Source organism: Gopherus flavomarginatus, chromosome 4, assembly GCF_025201925.1.
Source record: "Gopherus flavomarginatus isolate rGopFla2 chromosome 4, rGopFla2.mat.asm, whole genome shotgun sequence".
Classification (NCBI taxonomy): domain Eukaryota; kingdom Metazoa; phylum Chordata; order Testudines; family Testudinidae; genus Gopherus; species Gopherus flavomarginatus.
The window spans coordinates 67,777,488-67,797,992 of NC_066620.1; the positions used below are offsets into that span (position 1 = coordinate 67,777,488).

Here is a 20,505-nt window from a genome sequence, read left to right on the forward strand (position 1 = left end):
GGAGTGAATAAGAAGCAGTTTTCAGGGACCACTGATCCTTCTTCATTCCAGCCAGTGTTGTCTACCCACTCACACGATTATATATATATATAAAAAAACAAAGCAAACCAGGAAAAGAACCAAAAAAACCACCAGAGTCCAACATAACTGATCTGAATGTCTTGGTGTCCCAAGTCTGTACCCTCTGAAGTCAATGGCAAAACTCACATTGACTTAAGTGGGAGCAGGGTCTCATTACAATGCTTTTTTTCCATCTGGTAATATCATGGCTTGTTTTAATTTTCTGTTATGTTTCTGTCTGATTTAGGCTCTGAGCAACTTGGAGCAGGGGCTTATGCAATATTCACTTATAAAAAAACATGCACACCATTTATAAATAACGCACCTTACATTTATCATAGAATCCTAATACTAGAAATGGAGAAAAATTTAGGACTAGTTTCTCCCCCACAGGGCTTAGCGCAAGATTGTTCCCAACCGTCTATTCTCCAGGGCTTTGACCAATCAAGATTAAAATGTCCCAAATGATGACGCTTCTCCTATTTTTGTTGAGAATTTATTTTTGGACTGATTACATAGTGCTCACAGCAGGGCTTGTGCACTGGGAGGTGACAGGTAGGTATTGAATTCGAACAGGAGGAGGCAGACCCAGATAAGGCTCAAACCCAGAAATATCAGCGTTTTCACCATCATCCACTAATACTCTTAAAATAACTATTTGGCTGCAGTTTTGTTCTCCCAGCTGAGGCTTTACTATCAGTTGAACTGTCCTAGAATTCTGTGATGTCACAATTGGGGGAGGTTTGAACATTCTCTCACTGTCTCAGTCTGGAATATTTTCTTGACCTGTTTACTTCTGGATCTGAAGATACAGAATATACATTTCTCTCTGCTCTCCATGGAAAAAAATAATGCCAAATTCTGGAGACAGGGGATAACTTCCAACACACCTCATATGGGTGAATGCACACACAGCTGCAAACATGCAACTCTGCCTAGGAAGAAAGAAAAGAAATCACATTTGTTCTTATTATTCCAGGGATTAGAGATACTGGGGCCTGCTGTGTGCTGGATTCTTGTCTTTTCTCAGACTCATGAAGGTAAAACAAATTTAAAAATAAAGATTTTATATGTTTCCTAGTCTTTATGCTTGTCACTTAACAGCTTCTCAGCCAAACCCTATTCCTGATGCCTGTTCTTATTTACTTTTTTAATTCTCTCTAACTTCTGTTAGCTAATTCCGTTTCATGTTACTCTCTCCCCTCCTCTTTCCTAAAAGTGCTTTCTTCTGCCACTTTCTCCCTTCTGTTTCTTTGTTCGAGGCTTCTTGTATCCAGCCCTGGGCATCTGGCTACTGGCTGGGAGAAATGAGAGTGGAAAGAACCCTTATTTCCAAACACTTTCATCTACATTTGATTGGTTAAAATCTCTTTCTTCAAGCATCAGTTAGTTAGAAGTTCCTCAGCCCAAAATGAGCCTCAGGGTTCCAAAGGACAGTTTCAAGTCCCAACTACTAGTACAGAAGACTGAGTGGCAACCCCTTTGTCCTGTGAAAGCCTGGAGCATCAATGATGGGACTTGTTCAAAAACCTCTGCAAAGCAGGTAAGGAACTTGGTTGAGTATTTCAGTCATATGACAGATTAGGGCCTTATCCTGTGAAGTGCTGAACATCCACATTTTGCTCTGCACCCGAAAGAACTGAACCCTTATGGTCTTATTTTTAGAACTGCTGAGCACCCACAAATCCCATTGAAGTTAAAGGGTGTTCAGCTCCTTTGGAAAAAGGGTCAGTTGTGTGTGTTCTAGAGATGGAAATATAGTGCAGTACAGTCTGAGTTTCTTAACTGAAAATGTAAAGAGCTGCCCAGTAGGATAATAGGACACTATAACATTAGATTGTAATGCTTCTTTAAGATGAGTTTTTTTACTCTAGACTGTTTCAGACCCATGTAATCTCTAGTACCTGCATCCTTTTTATTTGCCTTTGAGCAGTTCTGTCATCTGAACAGAGAAAGAGGTTTTTATCTTTATTCTTATTTTTCATTTGTATTTTTTTAACATATTATTTATTATTTTTATTATCATTATGTTGAGGAGCCCATGGATCAGGTCACTATTATGCAAGGCATTGTATACACACTAAACAAAAACATAATAGCAATGGCACCTGGATAGCTTCTGCTTCCAGGTGCCACTTACTACAATATAGGAAATCACCAGGACCCGCTCTTCTGTCTAGAGGAACAGAGAGAGAAAACATTTTGGTGTTCTGGGTTTCTGTGCAGCATTTATATGCCGCAGTAATGAATGTTATTTAAAAGCCTGAGAGAGAAGGCTTTCCTAGATTTTTTATATTGGTTGCTTTAATGTGACTATCTTAAGGGTAAAATGACTACAGGAAAAAGGAAACAAATTTGTCTTTTTTAAACCAAAGATTCTGAGGAAAGCAAGGGGATGGAACAAATATTCAGACAGCTGGAAACCAAAAAAGGAATTTTTTTTCCATCACTGGAGTTTGTTTTTGTGTTTTTGAAGTTTGTGGCTCGCATCTTTCCTTGATTTTCGGACATGAAAATGTAGCAAAGAATCCTGTGGCACCTTATAGACTAACAGACGTTTTGGAGCATGAGCTTTGGTCGGTTGCATCCGATGAAGTGAGTATTCACCCATGAAAGCTCATGCTTCAAAACGTCTGTTAGTCTATAAGGTGCCACAGGATTCTTTGCTACTTTTACAGATCCAGACTAACACGGCTACCCCTCTGATACTAGACATGAAAATGTTTTTAATTAAAATTAATAAAGTATATTTGTACCTGTTACATTGTCCTGGTTGCATATGTTAAGTGCTGTAGCGGTTACATAGTATTGTCACAGAGCAGTACTCGGTGCATTGCTGAGTTTGAAAGATTCTGAGCTCTACAGAAATAATTAGTTAGAAATGATTTACCTGGTCATTTTCCTCATTATTAATTAGTTCTATTGTGTTGCATACTTAATCTCAGTTAGGATCAGAGTCCCTTTATGCTGGGCACTGTACAAATACATGCAATTTAATCAAAGAAAAGTCACAACAAGTGAATGGTAATAAACTTTGAGAAGTGGGTAGGGTGGAGAAGGGTAACAGAAATAAATTCACATGATTATTCAGGTAGCTGTGTGTTGGGCATTCTTTGATGGTTTACACATTTAAGCGTATTTCCTGAATTAGTATAGCAGTGCACTCATTCTGAAACAGTTTAAAGGCAGTTGGATGTAGCTTGCTATTAAGACTCAGTTTACCCCTTCTGCACATGTACCTTGTTAAGGTGTTAGGGGACCAATAAACCTGAAAACCTTTCTACAGCTACTGTTGTCTGATTCAAGTGTGCTCTGGGGCATGCAATCCCAGAAGTGGGCAAAATTTGAGCTGAGTTTGTAAATACCTACAGCCCTGCAAATCTGCAGATCATGTCTGCAGAGCAGATGTGGATACAAAATTTGTATCCACACAGGGCTCTACAAATATCTCAACTCCTAATCAACAAAGAAGGGCATGGATTTAGAAAGTGGGGATTTCCACTGGAACATTGTCTGCTTTGACACAGGAAAATATTATTTGTCACACTAGATCACGACAGCAGTCCCTCATGTCTCTGAGTGATCAGTTTTTACTACATGCTTCTAAAGAAGCTGCAAAAAAGCTTGGACACGTATGGAATAATCTCCTTATAAAGGGAGTTTCTTCCTGACTCGGCTCTATAGTGATTGGCTTACACTTTGAGACAGGAGACTTGATATGCTTTCCAAAGTTTTACAAAACTCTCTAAGCTAGCGGCCGGGAAGCATTCCCAATCCCCAGCTAGCTTTGTTTGAATCCCGTTAATCTCTTGGCCAAAACGCTATTTTTGGGCTGGGTTAATTACATGTGTATCAACATATTTGCTTCCAGCACGTATACATTTGCTGCCTCCCCGGTTCGTGGCCCGTGCCTCCGTTCCTGTAGCACGAAAGGGGGAGACAGAGTCAGCCACCTCCTCTCGACTGGTCCTTGTTAGGGAAACCAGCGGTCGCCTCTCTGCACGGGAGCTCCCCGGCCGGGCGGTGTTCGAGGAGGGGCAGCTCTGCTTCTGCGCAGCGACAGGCCTCACCCCGCTCCGTCCCGATTTCGCTCCAAGGGCCTGCTGCCCCGGCCGGCTGGCAGCCGCTGCCGCGCACGTGGGATTGCAGCTCCCGCGCGCGGGGCTGCAGGGCAGGATGCCGCCAGTCCCGCAGGAGTCGGGGGGAAGAGGCGCTGTCCTCGGCAGGAGGCGGGCGCTACAAGCTGGGGTCACTCCCAGAGCAGGGAGACGTTCCGGCGGCTCCCGCCTGCATGAGGTCATGTGAGCAGAGCTCTGCCGGCGCCATTTTGTTCGGGTGCCTGAGCGCGCCCCCTCTCTCCGCGTGACGGCGGCGGTGTCGGGAACGCGCACGCAAGGGGCCCAGGCGGGCAGAGGAGGAGGACAGCGCCGGGAACTGAACTGCGAGGCCGCCCGCCCGGCCCCCTGCACCGCCGCCGCCATGTACCGCTCGAGCAGCGGCCGCTCCGGCCCGCCGCCCTCCTCCCACCGCTCTAAGGAGAGCAGCTCGTCGGGGTCCCGCAGCTCCCGCTCGGGTACCTCGGGGTCCGGGCCGGGCCCAGGCCGCGGCCGCCCCCCCTCCTCAGCTTCGCCGCCTCCCCCGTCCCGCCGCCACCGCTCCCCGTCCGGCCACCGCGCAGCCTCTCGCCGCTCCCCGTCCCCGCACCGCAGCAAGAGGCTACCCTCCCCGCCCGGGGGAGGGGGGCCCGGGAGAAGCCGGGGCCGACGCGGGGGCGAGCATGGAGACAGCAGCAGTAGCCGGGTAATTACCCCCCAGGACACTCTCGGCCAGGCCCCGGGTAATTACCCGCTCCGCCCCCTCCCCAGGCGGGGCGATTGCCCTGCGGATCGGGCAGTCTGTGCTGTCGGCCTCACGCTATGTGCTTGTCCCCGCTCCCTGGCCATCACACCACTGCACCCTTCCCTCCTACTGGCGTAAGGTCACCCCGTCCTGTATGTTTCTTACTTGTCCCACCGTGCAGGGACAGCCGCATCAGGGAACTACTCCGGAATGCCCCATGTCCCTCATCTGAGTTCTCCCAAATGAGCCAGTTTGATTTCCCCTCAGTAATACTGATTGTCCTGCTCCCCTGAAGTTTTTCTGATTCTTCCATGAAATAATCCGTTCAGAGTCTGACACCTCTTTCCACAGAACAATATTTTTCCTGACTGCCGGAGTGTAAGAAAATATACCATGGGGATCAATCCTGTGTTTTTAGGGAAGTGGACAGGATGGTCTAGTCAGTGAGTTGGGACACTAGAATGGGTGTAGGGAACTGGCTCTTGTTTCAGATTCTGCCACTGACCCATAGTGTTACCATTGGCAAATCACGTAATTTCCTAGAGCCTCAGGTACTCCAGTATGCAGAGTAAGGATAATCATTCTTACCTACTTTTGAGAGCTACAAATGAAAAGCAGTTGGTGTTATTTACTAGAGGTCTTTCATTTCTAGTGTCTAATGATTTCTGCTTTCATCATTTGTCCTCACCCCAAGTAATGCCACCTTGATTTAGTCCCTTCAGGCTTTTGTTCCTCTTCAGAGTTATAGCAGGCCAGAAACCTCAGCCATTTCAGCTAAGAATCAAAGATTAAGTGATGCTTTAGCTAAGCAAAGGCTCCTACGAGTAAAATAGAATATTTAACTAATGTGATTAGTTTGACCATTTAACAGAATCTTGTGCGTATAGATAATTGATATGTGCAGAATTCAGAGACCTTTCTAAATCAAATGTCTAATAAACATTAAGTTAAATTCTTCCTGTTGATATAGAGAGCCAGTTACAGGTTCATCAGATTCATTCTCTGACAGTTGTTTAATATGTTTTTAAAACTTCTCATCTCAGCCTAAGCAAAATATTCAGATTTGTGAATGTAAAACCCCGTTTTTAAAATTCTGTTTCAGATGTGGATATCTTTACTGTTCGGTACTGTGACTCTATAAGGAGTATTCTATATAGTAAATACTAGATTATCCGTGAATATTCGTTGCAGTAAGAAAGAGGTTTTGTGTTGAATTGTCTAAGAGTTACTCAACATGAAGAATTATTTTAGAATAGTTATTCCTGATTAACTCCATGTGTGGATGCCCTTATTGGAGAATAAGTGCCTTTTTCCATATTAACTTTATCCACTGGATTTGACAGCAGTCCAGTGGATTAAGATAATTTGGAAAAAAGCATTGTTATTCCAAAATAAGAGCATCCACACATGTAGTTAATCAAGAATACTTAATCCATTTTAAATTCATGCCCTACCTTACTCCAGATTTTCTTGTGTAGACAAGCACTTAGTTAATAAAATATACTTGCAGAAGAGATTCCCAAATGATTGTAGCCTAGTGCCAGCTCTGCTAGTCAAGTTAATAATTGCTTTTGTTGTTCTGAGTGCTTTAAAATCCACATGCTTACTCAATTTGTCTTTACACTTGCTATGTGTCATGAGAGTGCTGTGTAGTGTTAATGCTCCAATTTGGGGGTCATTAAGGGATTCATGAGGTATAGCCTTCACCTACCAACTGATCTCAGTCACTCAGCATTTCTCATAGCACCCACTACCCCTTTCGAGAAACAATACTGAAAAAAGGTATTGACCGTAGATTTTTGGATCTAGAGATTGGCAAACTGCAAAACCAAAGGAACTGAAATGTGCTTTTGCAGCTAGACTAGGGTTCTATTGGAGTAAGAGGGTTTCTAGGCAAGCTATTGCCACAGTAACTGAGTGGCTTAAGACAAGATGCTGTGATGGCTGACCCAGAGCTACACCTGTGTGCTGAGTTTGAGCCCTACCCTTGATAGTTTTCATAGAATTGGGCACATTCCTTGCTCTCTGCCTGCATTCTGCAGGGGATCATTTTGGAAGTTTTGCCTGAGACCCAAACTTCTGGTTTAAGAGTGATATTTTTTCAAAGTGCTCTAAAATTCACATGCATGCCTCATTTAAATTTAGGAGTGTTCTCAAGAAAATTAGCATTGATCAGACAGAGAAAAGATGAAAGACAGGATAACGTGATCATGCTTCCTGAACAATAGAACTTTGAGTATGATCAGAGGAAGGGTATAGTCACTGGGTCATTTGGTCAAGGCTTTTTCCTAATACAGAGCCCCCCTAACATGAGCTGTTCATAAAGTTTTCAAATCCTTATAACCTGTTGGTGCAGACCAAGGAAATAAGGGGGGATTGTAGCATTGAGGGGGAATGTGAGGAGGTTGTTGGAGCAGTGTGGGAATGTAGAGATTGAGAGGGGGGTGTTAGGAGGAAGATGTGAGGATGGGTGAGGGGCTTGTGGCTGCAATGAGGAGAGGCTGGTTTATGGGAAGGGGAATAAATGGCGAAGGGAGAGGGGATGGGAAGGCTGAGAGGGAGCATTGGGATGAGTGGCAAGTGGAATTGGGGGATTAGGATAGTGGAGCAGTGTGAGCAATTCTTCCTGTCTCCCCCCCTTACACTCTCCCATGTGTAATCCAAGATTAGGGGGCCCTTCCCCTTTGGGGTGTAAACCGCTCTTCCTGCCCTCATGTGAGCTGGGATCTGGGGGCCTTCCCCTCGGGGGGTGGATCTGAGCCCCTCTCCCCTCTGTGAGCCTAAAGGCTGAGGAAGACAGGCAATGAGAACACCTGCTGAGTTGAATGAAGCAGGTCACAAATTTCAGAGTTATTGTTTCAGGCTGTATTCATCTCCAGTGGTTGTACTTATTCAAATGAATATGCTGCTTTACACTTCTCTAAGGCTATGTCTACGCTAGCACTTTTTTGGTAAAACTTTTGTTGGTTAGGGATGTGAAAAAACACACTCCTGACGGACATAAGTTTCACCAACAAAAGGACCGGTGTGGACAGTCCTTTGTTGTTGGGAGATGCTCTCCCACTGACATAGCTACCGCCACTCAGGGTGGTTTGATTATCCTGACAGGATTGCTCTCTCCTATCAGTATAGAGCAGCTACACAGGAGACCTTACAGCAGCGCAACTGTGCTGCTGCAAGGTCTGTAGAGTAGACATAGCCTAAGATTCCCATGCTGCAGATGGCTTTGTAGAGCTCCTTCCCCATACATTCGGACCAGATGTGGGAAACTGCATCTCCAGTTTCCTGCCCCTTTCTGTGTCCAGCATTCCTGACAGCCCACCACCTCCCTACAAGCTCTTCAGGCTTACCAGGGGTATGGAGTGAAAAGGAGCTGGAGTGAGAAGGCTTTATGTGATATAGTTGGCGGGTGGGAGATGAGTCTCAAAGCATTGGGGGATGTGAGAATAATCGGAGCAATGGGTGTAATAGACTGTTGGAGGTGTTGGAGCTGTGTTGGAGCAATCTGAGGGTCTCTTATGCAGTTGAATGGAATATAGGAAGTTGCAGCAGTGAGAGACTGGGGGTGTTGGAACAGTATATTGAAAAATGGGATGGAAGGCAGGATTTCTGAGCTGTGCAATGGGGAATGTTAGGCTACTTCTCTGTTTCCCCAAAACCCCCTACATCAATGTCCCTCATGTCTGTCCCAGCTGACTCCATGCTTGTCCCTGCACTCTTCTTGCATCCTCTTCACAGCTCCTCAAACTGCAGGTCCCATGCTGACCCTTTCTTTTCTGTGGGGAGAAAGGCTGAGGAGGGACGACCAAGCTATTGTGGACAGGCAGAGAGAAGGGAGACCAAAACAAGATGCTGGGGCAGTGAAGGGACTAATGTGCAGCCAGTGCATTCTGTGGCTGGAGGAATCATTGCTAAGGAGCCTGGGGCAATGGAGGGGGAGAGATGGGCTGTAGTACATGGGGTGCTGAGAAACTCGGGTTTAGGCCAGGTATAGCAAACGGGAGCTAACTTCACCAGGCCTGCACTGAGACACTAAGGGCGGGTAGTGATCGATCTATTGGGGATTGACTTATCATGTCTAGTGTAGATGCGATAAATCGATCCCTGATTGCTCTGCCGTTGACTCCAGAACTCCACCACTGCCACTGCCAAGAGGCGGAAGTGGAGTCAATGGGGGAGTGGCTGCAGTCAACCCCGTGCTGTGAGGGTGCGAGGTAAGTCAATCTAAGAAACGTCAGCTTCCGCTATGCTATTCTTGTAGCTGAAGTTGCGTATCTCGGCTTGATCTCCCCACCCCCTGTGTAGACCAGGGCTAAGTCTGTTCCATACACCCCCTCTCCCTCTCCGCTTGCTAAATGTTGTCCCCCATCACCCTTGCCCTGAGGATTCCTCAGACATTGCCTTCACTTACCCTTCATTAAGCCTTGGAGACCACTATCGCCTATGCTACCAGACCATTGAGAATCCCCATACGTAGAAGATGTCCTTGTACGTGTTTACTGACACCCTACAAAACTCATTGCTGAAATCAGATGTTTCATCCTTCCAAGTATACAGCCACCTCTCATTGTATCACAGTAACAGCTCTGCTACACTGTTCCAACAAATCCCTCCATCATTCAGTACAACTACACTTAATGCAGTGAAGGCAGTTGGAGTGCATGCATAAATGCTGGAATTCAAATGTGTGCTACATAACAGAAACAGAGGCATATTCTCTTAGAACTTCCTCGTATCTGCTTATTGTGGCATCTCACTTTCTGAACCATTCCCAGTGGGTGTTACCAGCTCTCAGGGTCAGAGTTAAGGTAGTGTTGTGCGGGTGGCATATTCCTTAACGTTTTTATGTCCTGATTTTCTGATGTTTAAGTTTAGTCATCACTCTTCATTTTCTGGAATGCCTCACTGGGCAGCCTTAACTCTGTGTTAATTAAGTTCTTGGGTATTTAGTATTCTAGGGGGAAGTCTACAAAGATAACTCACTCAGACTGTGCCTACTTAAATACACTGAGATTTTGATTTATTCATTTTTTTTTAACTCTAGCACAACCGTCCTAGTGGTAACAATGTGGGGAATGCTAAAGTACATGAGGCAGTTGTGGCCATTGGCACTTTTAACACTATGGTGTTTACACCTGCTCTATGTAGGGTTAGACAACAAGGAAGGTGTTGAAAATGCCAGTAGATAAAGAAGCTTTGTTTTCACTAAGGTTTACATTGGTACTGCTGTGGTAGAGCTGCACTAGCAACATGTGGAAATTTCTGCTGAGAAACCCTAGTGCAGGGGCTGCTCAGCCATGGGGTTAGGAAGATGGTTGTGCCCTTCAGTAGCAATCCTTCAGCCATTCAATTTTTTGATGGGTTTTGGAAGATCTTCCTGCTCGCTCTTCAGATAAAATAGTGATTGCAATCCAGGACTTTGTTTGGAATGTGGTCTTCAAGGCTCCATCAAAATAATAGGTGGCTTGTTGTGGAGATGGAAATAGTATTGTTTCTTACAAAATGATACAGAACGGGTACAGTGTTTGTGTCTGATTTCAGCCCTGGGCAGCAGAGCTCGGGCTTCAGTTTGAGCCATGGACAGTGGGGCTTGGGCTTCAGCATGTCTCTTAGCTTTGCGGGGCCACTGCTTGCTTCCCACTAATGCTGGCCCAGCACTTGTGACTCCCTAAACCCATCTTTTGACACCTCCCCTCGGGGGTTCCCACTCCTAGGTTGAGAAACACTGATATAGTATATAGAGCAGTATAAACAGGTCATTGTCTGTATGAAATTTTAAGTTTGTATGGACTTCACTAGTGCTTTTTATGTAGTCTGCTGTAAAGCTAGGCGAATATCTAGATGAGCTGATGTACCTCCAGGGGAATGTGTACCTCTGGTTGAGAAATACTGATGTAGTGCATTCATTTACTACTGAGTCAAGTAGCAGAGCCCCTTTTGGAACACTTTCCAGTTTTGGTAATGGATTTTGTCACTGTCATTGACCCAGGCTCTCGTTATGCCAAGACGACCTGCCCAGTAAGTATATTGGCTATAGGTGCACAAAAATTCCTTGGCACTGCCGGGTACACAATTCATGCAGTTGGCTGTCCCCAACAAAAAGGGGAGCACAACAGCAACTTTGGGATTTCTTGAACAACTTCTTTTTCCTCTCTATTGTTCTACCTCCAGAAGTGCAGTTTTTCAAAGATATTTTCAAGTTTAAAAATTCCTGTGGAGCTAGTGTAAATACAGAGTGCTTGTTAGTTGCATGTAGGGTGAGAAGGAACTACATTCAGTCCCTTTCTTTTTTTTAAGTTGCATAGCAATTTTATATAAATGGAGAAGTATGATTTATTTATTTCTTACGATCCCCGCCCCCAAGTCTAATATGATGAGGTGGACAGACTTAGATGCCTGTCTTGTGGTTAAGGGGACAGTCCTGTGCTGGGCTTTCATTCTCTCTTCAATTGCAGAGACGTTCTCCGAGCCTCCGTTCTGAGTCTTCATTGGAGCAGAGTTTGCGGATCACTGTTGGTAATGACCGGTATTGCATTGACACACCAGAGCGAAGGAGGCTGCCTGATCGACTGGGCTCGCCAGTTGATAACCTCAGTGACATGGACAGGTATGGTTCTCTGCAGACTGTCCCATAGAGTGAGAATTGGGCAAGAGGCCATGCTTTGTTGCTAGGACATTGAGAAGGAGAGTGTCTCACATAGGACAAAAATTCAGTGAAGTGCTAGGATTCCAGAAGTCCCACTGATGGGACTTGGAGACAAGTACACTTAGTTAAGAGGTTTCCTAAGCGTGACAGATACTACTGTGAGGAGCCTGGTATAAATGTAGATAGACATCTATAGTTTAAAGCGTCTTATTACAGAAAAGCAGGTGAAACTGGGCAGAGGAAATAAAGAACTAATACTCAAAGCTTGAATCCTCTTCTCCCCACTGAAATTGTTATCCGCTTTGACATAGGAACACAGCAGTCAGAGATGGAAAAGACTCTATAGAGTCTGTGTCCCTCATAGTGTTACTGCAGCCAGTTGTGTCTTCAGGTGAGGGGTTAAGCAGCAGGTCCAGAGGAGGTACTGAAACATACTGTTTTCATGCAAATACTTCAACAGTAGTAGCCCAAAGGAAGGGAACTGAGCAGAATTCTTTCATTATGTTTCTTGTCTAGAAGCATATCAACTCTTTAAGGTTATTAGCTTCCAGCAGCTGCAGTAAATCAGATTAAGGTTTAGTTGGTAATATTATCACTTTTAAGCCTTCTGTTCAATTTTCTTGTAATCAGTGTTTCATCTGTAAATCCCCTTTGTAGGAAACTAGTTTTCCAGCCAAAACTGGTGCACATACACAGGAGATAGCAGCATGTACTGGAGGTGGAGAAATGATACAGAAGAGAATTATGAGCATAGCCACAACTTTAAGGCTTGCTTTATTTGTCTGTTGGGGATTCCCCACTGCTTCCTTTTCTTCAATAGGTGTATATATATCATGTTTTGTGGTTATGCTGTAGGGTAAGAAGTGGCCTCGTTTATTTTAATGTAAAAGTGAAAATGCCCTGCTGGGAGGGACCGTTACCTCCCTCAGACACATTAACAGCTTTCACTTTGACTCCGTTATAAAGCTTTGTTATTCATTTGAAATGGTAAGAGTAGTAATGAGGAACATGAGGCTAAAAATGTATGAAAAGCAACAGCTAAACCAGACTCAGAAGAGTAGGAGAAAGGGAGATAATATAAACTTACATTCTTACTTGAATGCTTGCCCATCTCTATCCACTGTTGGTGTACGTGCACCTGATGTACTCCAGTTCAGATTCTTTTGGTCAGCAGTCTCTGGGCTGCATCTGTGCCCTGAGTGTCCTCATGCCTCCCACATCCCAGCTGAGGGCATAAAGGGCACAGTGATCCCAGCTGTATCTTAGATATCCTCCCCCCAGCTACGAGTCAGAGTCAGAACTTCTTGTGTCCAAATTTCTTGGTTACTGTGTGGTCTACACATTGTATTGTAAATAGTTTGGCACTTAGCAGTTAGTTACTTGAATTAGCTTTAGGAGAAAGTAAAGTCAGTAAAGGATACCATTATCCGAGGCCTATACATTAAGTGGGGCCATCCATAGACTTCTTTGCCACTAACGGAAAACAAGAAGTGCCACAGGATCTGCTCCAGAGATGGACAGAGTCAGAGTCTGATGCATTCCTGATCCCTTGGCCCTCGGGCTTAATTAATGTTTACCCTAATATTTCATTGATTCCAAGAACTGTCAGAGAAACTCAGGTAGGATTCGCACGTTGATCATGATAGCATCAGCATGGCTGAGGCAGCTCTGGCTCTCAGACATGATGAATCTCTCCATTCAACCTCCAGTCCAGTTGAACCTGATGTGATATCCCAAAGTGAGGATAGATTCTTCATCCAGATCCACCTTCCTAGCACCTCACAGCCTGAATGCTGGCTGATTAACGTCAGTTGAAAGGACCTGTATCTCTTAAGTACAAAACATCCTTATCCATGGTAGAAAGGACTCCGACACTTATTTACATAGTCAAGTGGAAAAGATTCACTGTATGCTCAGCAGCATCAGTTGACTCTGTTTAGCACCGCCATACTGGAATACCTTCTGTGCTTAAAGAACTCTGGGCTATCTGAGTTCTCTGAGGGGCTGGGCCACCTGCCAGCTATCTCAGCTTTCCACCATCCAATTCAGGGATATTCTGTATTTTTACATCCTACAGTAGCAAGGTTCCTGAAAGACCTTATGGAAGTATATCTTCTAGTCTGAAAGCTTTCCCCTTGTTGAGGTCTCAACATTGTACAGATTGGTTTAAAGGGTCCACCTTTTGAACATTCTGCCTACATGTTCCGTGTTCCATTTATCCATCAAAACAGCCTTTTTGATATTAGTAACATCTGCCAAAAGTGTAGAGGAAATACAAGCTTTTATGGCAGAACCAGAATACATGTTTTTTCATAAAGACAGTAATTTTGAGACCTCACTCAAAATTCTTGCCAATGGTACTCCGTAAATTCCATGTCAACCACATAATACATCTGCCTGTTTTCTTTTCAAAGCCACATTCCAGCAAAGGGAAGGCTAAACTCTACACCCTAGGTGTTTGTAGGGCACTTTCCTATTGGAATAGGACTCAGAGCTGTGAAATTAACCTGAAGAGGAGTGGGTGGGAAGATGGGGACAAATAGAATCAAACAGTTGGACCCCACTGCCCGGGGGTGAGAAGCCCTGGGTGTCTTCCCCCGGGGAGGCAAGAGACGGGGGCTACACGCCAGGAGCCTGTGGGGCAGCTGAGCTCCCGGCAGGGAGCTGTTAGTGAAGCTGAGAGACCAGGTCCCAACAGTGCCCCTCTTAGGTCAGTGGAGGTGCTCCTGGTGAGGACACACACCACCAACCCAAGGAGGCTAGTGTGCTTATGCACCACTGCGGTAATTACTGCGGTGGCTGTAAGTCGACCTAATATAGGTCTACTGAAGTTTCTAGAGTAGACATACTCTAACTCATTTAGGGAATCCTCTTACCCCCAGATTATTTCTAGTTTAGGGAGATAGAGTAAAAGGTCAGCTCATATCTATACAGAGACTTTCTAGCTGGATTTATACAATCATTAAGTTATGCTATGAAGTAACCAACTTAGATCCACCATTGAGTGTTACAGCCCACTCCACTAGCGCTCAGGCAGCTTTTTTAGCTTCTTTGAGAAATGTTCAGTACAAGAGATACATAGGCGAGCTAACTGGGGTTCACCATTACTCTGTGGTAGAAGCATCAAGATCTGATACCCATTTTGGTAGGGCTGTCTTATAATCATTGTTTAGGTAGGCTCCTAGCACCCACCTATTGTGATCTAGATCAGGGGTTCTCAGCCTTTTTCTTTCTGAGCCCCTCCCCCCCAACATTCTGTAAAAACTCCACAGCCCACCTGTGCTACGACAACTGTTTTCTGCATATAAAAGCCAGGGCCTTCATTAGGGGGTAGCAAGCCAGGCAGTTGCCTGGGACCCCATGCCACAGGGGCCCTGTGAAGCTAAGTTGCTCAGGCTTCTGCTTGGCCGACCCCCTGAAACCTGCTCACAGCCCCCCAAGGGGACCTAGACCCCTGGTTGAAAACCACACATCTAGGTCACTGCTAGTCACCAACTGTGGAATATATATGGATAAACACTCAAACATAAGAATGGCCATACTGGGTCGGACCAGTGGTCCATCTAGCCAAATATCCTGTTTTCTGACAGTGGTTGGTGTCAGGTACTTTAGAGGGAATTAACAGAACAGGATAGTTATCGAATGATCTGCCCCCTGTTGTCCAGTCCCAGCTTATCATGTCCCAGAAGCATGGGATTGTGTCCCTGACCATCTTGGCTAATAGCCATAGATGAACCTATCTAATTCTTTTTTTAAACCAGTTATACTTTTGACCTTCACAACATCCGCTGGTAATGCGTTCCACAGGTTGACTGCATTGTGTAAAGAAGTACTTCCTTACGTTTGTTTTAAAGGTATTGCCTATTAATTTAATTGCATGACCCTTGGTTTTTGTGGTATGTGAAGGGATAAATAACACTCACTTTTGTCACACTATTCATGATTTTATAGAAGCTGTTCCATACCCCTAGTCATTGTTGCCCTTCTCTGGACTTTTTCCACTTCTAATACATCTTTTTTGAGATGGGATGACCAGAGTTCCATACAGTACTCATAGTATGAGCATGCCATAGATTTATATTGTGGTATTAAGATATTTTCTGTCTTATTTTCTATCCCTTTCCTAATGGTTCCTAACTTTGTTAGCTTTTTTGACTACCGTTGCACATTGAGCAGATGATCTTGGAGAACTGTCCACAATGATTCCAAGATCTCTTTCATGAATGGTAACATCTAATTTAGACTCTATCACTTTATTTGTATGGTTGAGATTGTTTTCCAGTATGCATTACTTCACATTTATCAACATTGAATTTCATCTGCAATGTTGGTTGCTGAGTTACCCAGTTTTTTTAGATCCCTTTGTAACTTTTCACATTCAGCTTTGAATTTAACTACCTTGAGTAATTTTGTATCGTTGGCAAACTTTTCCATTTAATTGTGAACCCCTTTTTCCAGATCATGTATGAACATGTTGAACAGCACAGGTTCCTAGGGGGCACTGCTATTTACCTATCTCCACTGTGAAAATTGACTATTTATTTCTGCCCTTTGTTTCCTATCTTTAAGCCAGTTACCAGTCCACGAGAAGACCTTTCCTTTTATCCCATGACTGCTTGCTTTGCTTAAGAACCTTTGGTGAGGGACCCTGTCAAAGTCAAAGAAACTCTTACTTATCTTACAGTAGCTGTGGCTATTTGAGATGTATTGTCCACAAATATTCCATGAGCCGTCGTCCTCCTCACTACTGGGGAATCCTGTAATCCCTGGATTCTCTGCTGGTGAAGGAACAGAGAGATGGTTGGGGTTTCCTCACCCTTTATGCCCTCCTGGTGAGAGGCTTGCGGACACTCAGGGCACAGGTGCAGTCCCAATGAAAACTGCTGGCCAAGTGTGTGGAGTGCAGGCAAACCCACAATGGAATGTATATGGCCAGCATATTTTGAAGAACCACAGTTGCTGCAGGATAAGCAATCGTTTCGTGTGTCCCCAGCCCCTGTACACTGGTGTGTTATATCCTTTGCTGTCCAGTGTGACTGTCTTTTAAATCCATGTTTCTTTGCTGTCCAGAATGTGTTTTTGTTGCCTTTTCTGGTTATACTCATAACACAATTTCAACTCCTTCCCCTCTGAGATATCATTAAATGTTCCCCTTAAGTTGGCTGCTGTAATCAGAGTTCATAAGGATTGTTGATTACCACTTGGCTTGTGAGAGTGACATAGTTAATTGCAGAAAAAAATCAGCTGAAGGTGTTTGGTAATGCGCATCAGTTACTCCCCATGATGTTTTCATGCATTTTTTCTGGGTGTAGTCAGATCTCAGGGATAGGAGGGGGTGGTACTGAAAAGGTGTTTCCTGAAAGTGAAGGATAAGTTAGTCAACTGTGCCCTGTAGTGATGAAAGTACCAGCTTTTATGTGTGTGCAAGTTACTTTCAGTTACTGTGGTATAAATATTTCTGGTGCTTATTTTGTGTGTGTTGCCAGAAGCCAAAGCTAGAAACATCTGATCATGTAGTCAACTTGGGTGTGTTTTACTTTAGGATACTGTAGAACCTTGTTAATTCCTACTTCTACCTTAACTCTGATCCAAAGACAGCACTAATGAACTTTTTCGGTATATATCCATCACTAAATTTGTATGTCTCTGACTATGTAAAGCATCCAATCAATGACATATGATGTGTGTTGAGAATTGTCTTGTGGATCAGAGTTCAATTACTGGCATGAAGAAGATAAACTTTCACATATCTGTATTGTTATTAACAGTGTATAAACTGTAAAAGGAATAGCATACTTATGCAGACTACTTTATCTCATCATTTCCAGTCATTTTAATGCTTAGGGTTTTTAATGGTAATGATTTGTTTGATATCTTTAAAGATGGGAATATATTTACTGTAATTCTGATTCTTTGAAGATGTCTTTTGGCAAGAATCACATGCATTCACCCATCCCTTCTCAGATTTCTGGAGTTTTTAAAATATGAGATGATATGCTTGGGGTTTCATCCTCTAGACAATCATATATCCATTGTCCATCCCTTATGTGGCATGTCGATTATTTGAGGGAGATTTTTCCCTATTCTTTTTGTTTCATTAGAGGCTTATAGGGCACTTTTGTCTCCTGCTGTTGAAAGAAACTAGCTAGAATGTTTGAGTACCTGAGGTTGAACCATGCTCAGTATGGCAGACCCCTCAAGCTACCCTGCATGTGCTTCAGAGGGTCAAAAGTATTGAGAGACAGGGGATTTTCCCATGACTCCAGTGCATGTAATGTATGAGAAACATACAAGGTGAATTCTTCAAAGAAGTAAAATTACAGTGCAAGTAAATTCCCAAATAAGTTAGTTACCTTTTAATATTTTTATTTAAAAACTACCCAATACATGAGACTTTTAGAGCTACCTCTCCTGAAAATTTGAACTGTTAAGTCTTTTATAGGAGAGGGATCCAAAGCAGTTAGACACCAGCCCTAAATTTCTCTAAGGGGTCACTGTAGCAGAGTGGATCTCTGCTCCTGCCCTGAAGGGGTTAAAAACAGCGCGGGAAAGGGGCTGGGGCTGGAGAAAGCAGCCCTTTTAGGCTGGGCTGATTGAGGAAATGGCTGCAGTCACATATAAGACTTGCATAAAAAAAAGTACTCTAGAACTTAGGCTAACATCAGTATTTGTTTTCATGCTCAAAAGGGATTTAGATAACGTATAATTGAAACCTGAACACAACCTTAATGCCACTGAAGAAACAGTTTACTACTGACCCCTCCATATTATAGAAGACTATTCTTACATGCAGTTCTTGTGAGGAAGTTCTGGATTACCCAGACCCTTGTTCCAGTTTCATTTTGCTTCCAGCGTTCTTCCCAAAATATCATAATTTCACTATGTCAAATACCGATCTATAAAGTAAGCTGTAATTAGCAGTATTTTACAAGAAGTCTAGTACAGGCATCAGTTTTATGTACTGTGCAAATGTGCCCAGTAAGAAGAAAATGGGGAGATCAGGGGAAAGCTTAACAGGTACTGCTAGATGGAAGAGAGAGAGATACATCCAGCAGTTGCTGGTTGCAAAATGGCCACTTCAGGGCTGCAGCTGCTTGGCTCTGTTAAAGGCTGATCCCAGAAAGGCATACTGGGGGAAAAACATTATTAAAGAGGGCATCCCTGCACTGGAGAGTATTAGTAGGGAGCAGTCACCAAAGAAGGTGCTGATTTGGTGTTGTACTAACCATCAGCATATCATACATAATATATACTCTTTCCATCTAAACTGAGGCTAGAACAAAGGAGTGATTTTCTTACATGTACAGACCTCACTGTTTTGGTGTCCTCTTGAAGTCTGAAGAGGTTCCAAAGCATCTTTTCTGGTACACTGAAATGTGTTCACTGATAACTCATGCACAAAAACTGGCTGGAATTCATGGCTCTCAGATCCTCAGCTAGTGTAAATCTGCACAGCTGATTTTAAACCAGCTGAAGATCTGGCCACATGTGCAATGCAAAGCTAAATAATCCTGAATAATTCCTATGTAACACAACCAGAGTACCTCTAGAGCAGTGGGAGGAGTCTTTTGTGGCCTGAAGCTTAGTAGTAATGCAATTTAGAAACCATGTATGTACCTTTTTCCCTCACAAAACTGAAGTATTCTATTGATCAGTTCCCTATATTAAATCTTGACTGTCCTCCTGCAGTTTGTTTGTATGTTTGAACTTCTGTATTTGAGAGTGATCCTATAGGAGGGGGTGAAGTACCATATGTATATAATACTGATGGTCCTCTTCCCTGCTTCTGAGGTGCTGCTTTTCACTTATGCCATGAGTTCAGTGGTGCTGTTTGAAAACAATATGAAGTCTTGCTACTGTAGAGTAAGAGATTGAAAAACTTTTCCTCTGACTCACTGACCTAGATTTAACTCCATGTGCCTCTCCTACCAGGGATGACATGGCCGATGGTCCAATATTTACCAGAGGCCTCCCATGCCCTCGAGGCCTTGAACGATATCCCTCTCATGAAGATCCATCTTCCAGTCCCTATATAATGAGGCATGATGAGGACTACCGCAACAGAGATGTATTCCTCCACCGATCAGACTACAGTCCACACTATGGTCATCGTGAAGAACTGCCAAGGGGGTCTGACAGAGATAGTGATAAACTCAGGAAATCCTCCTACCCACCAAGGCCAGAGGAGAGAGGGCGAGAAGCAAAGCGCCCTCGGTACGACAAGGATGAGAAGATACATGGCATGAGTGGGGATCATCATGGTTTCACATTGGGAACACGGAATTATCGCAGACGGAGCCGTGGCCGAAGCCAAAGCCCATCATATCTGGGTGAAGAGTTCCGGGAGCTTGACCGTGCCAGGAGGAAGAGAGAAGAGGAAGAACGGAGCAGAAACTTGAACCACGATCTGTCTGGCGGTGGATACGTGATCCCTGGCTTGACTAGCACGCTGCAGTCTTCTGAGACTCGGTACTTATACAGACCTGATGAAGCACCATCTATGCCCAAAAAATCTATCCTGAAGAAACGAGTAGAGGTGGAAATGGAGTCCCCGATGCAGGTTTGACCCTCAACTATTTCTCTACTTCTCAGAACAGTCACTTTGCACTCCACTGTATTAATTTGATCTTCAGTCCTCCTGCCTTTTCCTTTCTCTGATAGAACAAGTATTCTTAATTCAGTCTGTCCTATTGATGCGTCACTTGCAGGTTGCCCTCCCTGTCCTGGAGTTTGATTCAGTACAGTTAATTACAGAAGCTGCAATTGCTCTCTGTACCTTAGGACCACTTGTGGCCACTTCCTCTAGTTTCTTATGTCTCGGGGCATCAGATCTCTGTGTCCTCCTTTTAAACATCTTCATTTATGTGCAGGGTGTAACTACCAAGGATTTTCCAGAGAAGTGATAGCTATGTAGAGAAATCTTGTGCTTTAGTGCCATCTAGTGGGGTCACCGTCATAGC

At 44.1% G+C, this 20,505-nt stretch overlaps 1 protein-coding gene across 2 annotated transcripts in view; it reads left to right on the top strand.

Annotated features, from left to right (window-relative positions):
• Positions 1–1,432: 1,432 nt before the first annotated feature.
• ZNF318 (zinc finger protein 318) overlaps positions 1,433–20,505 on the top strand; it is a 37,183-nt gene continuing 18,110 nt past the window's right edge. The window contains exons 1-3 of one of the 2 annotated variants that reach the window (XM_050951567.1): positions 1,433–1,603; positions 11,355–11,506; positions 19,478–20,105. In XM_050951567.1, the coding sequence (XP_050807524.1) occupies positions 1,472–1,603; positions 11,355–11,506; positions 19,478–20,105 (912 nt within the window). In that variant the 5' untranslated portion in view covers positions 1,433–1,471. Of the gene's footprint in view, positions 1,604–4,081; positions 4,861–11,354; positions 11,507–19,477; positions 20,106–20,505 lie in introns of those variants that run through there. The other variant, XM_050951566.1, reaches the window with a different exon arrangement.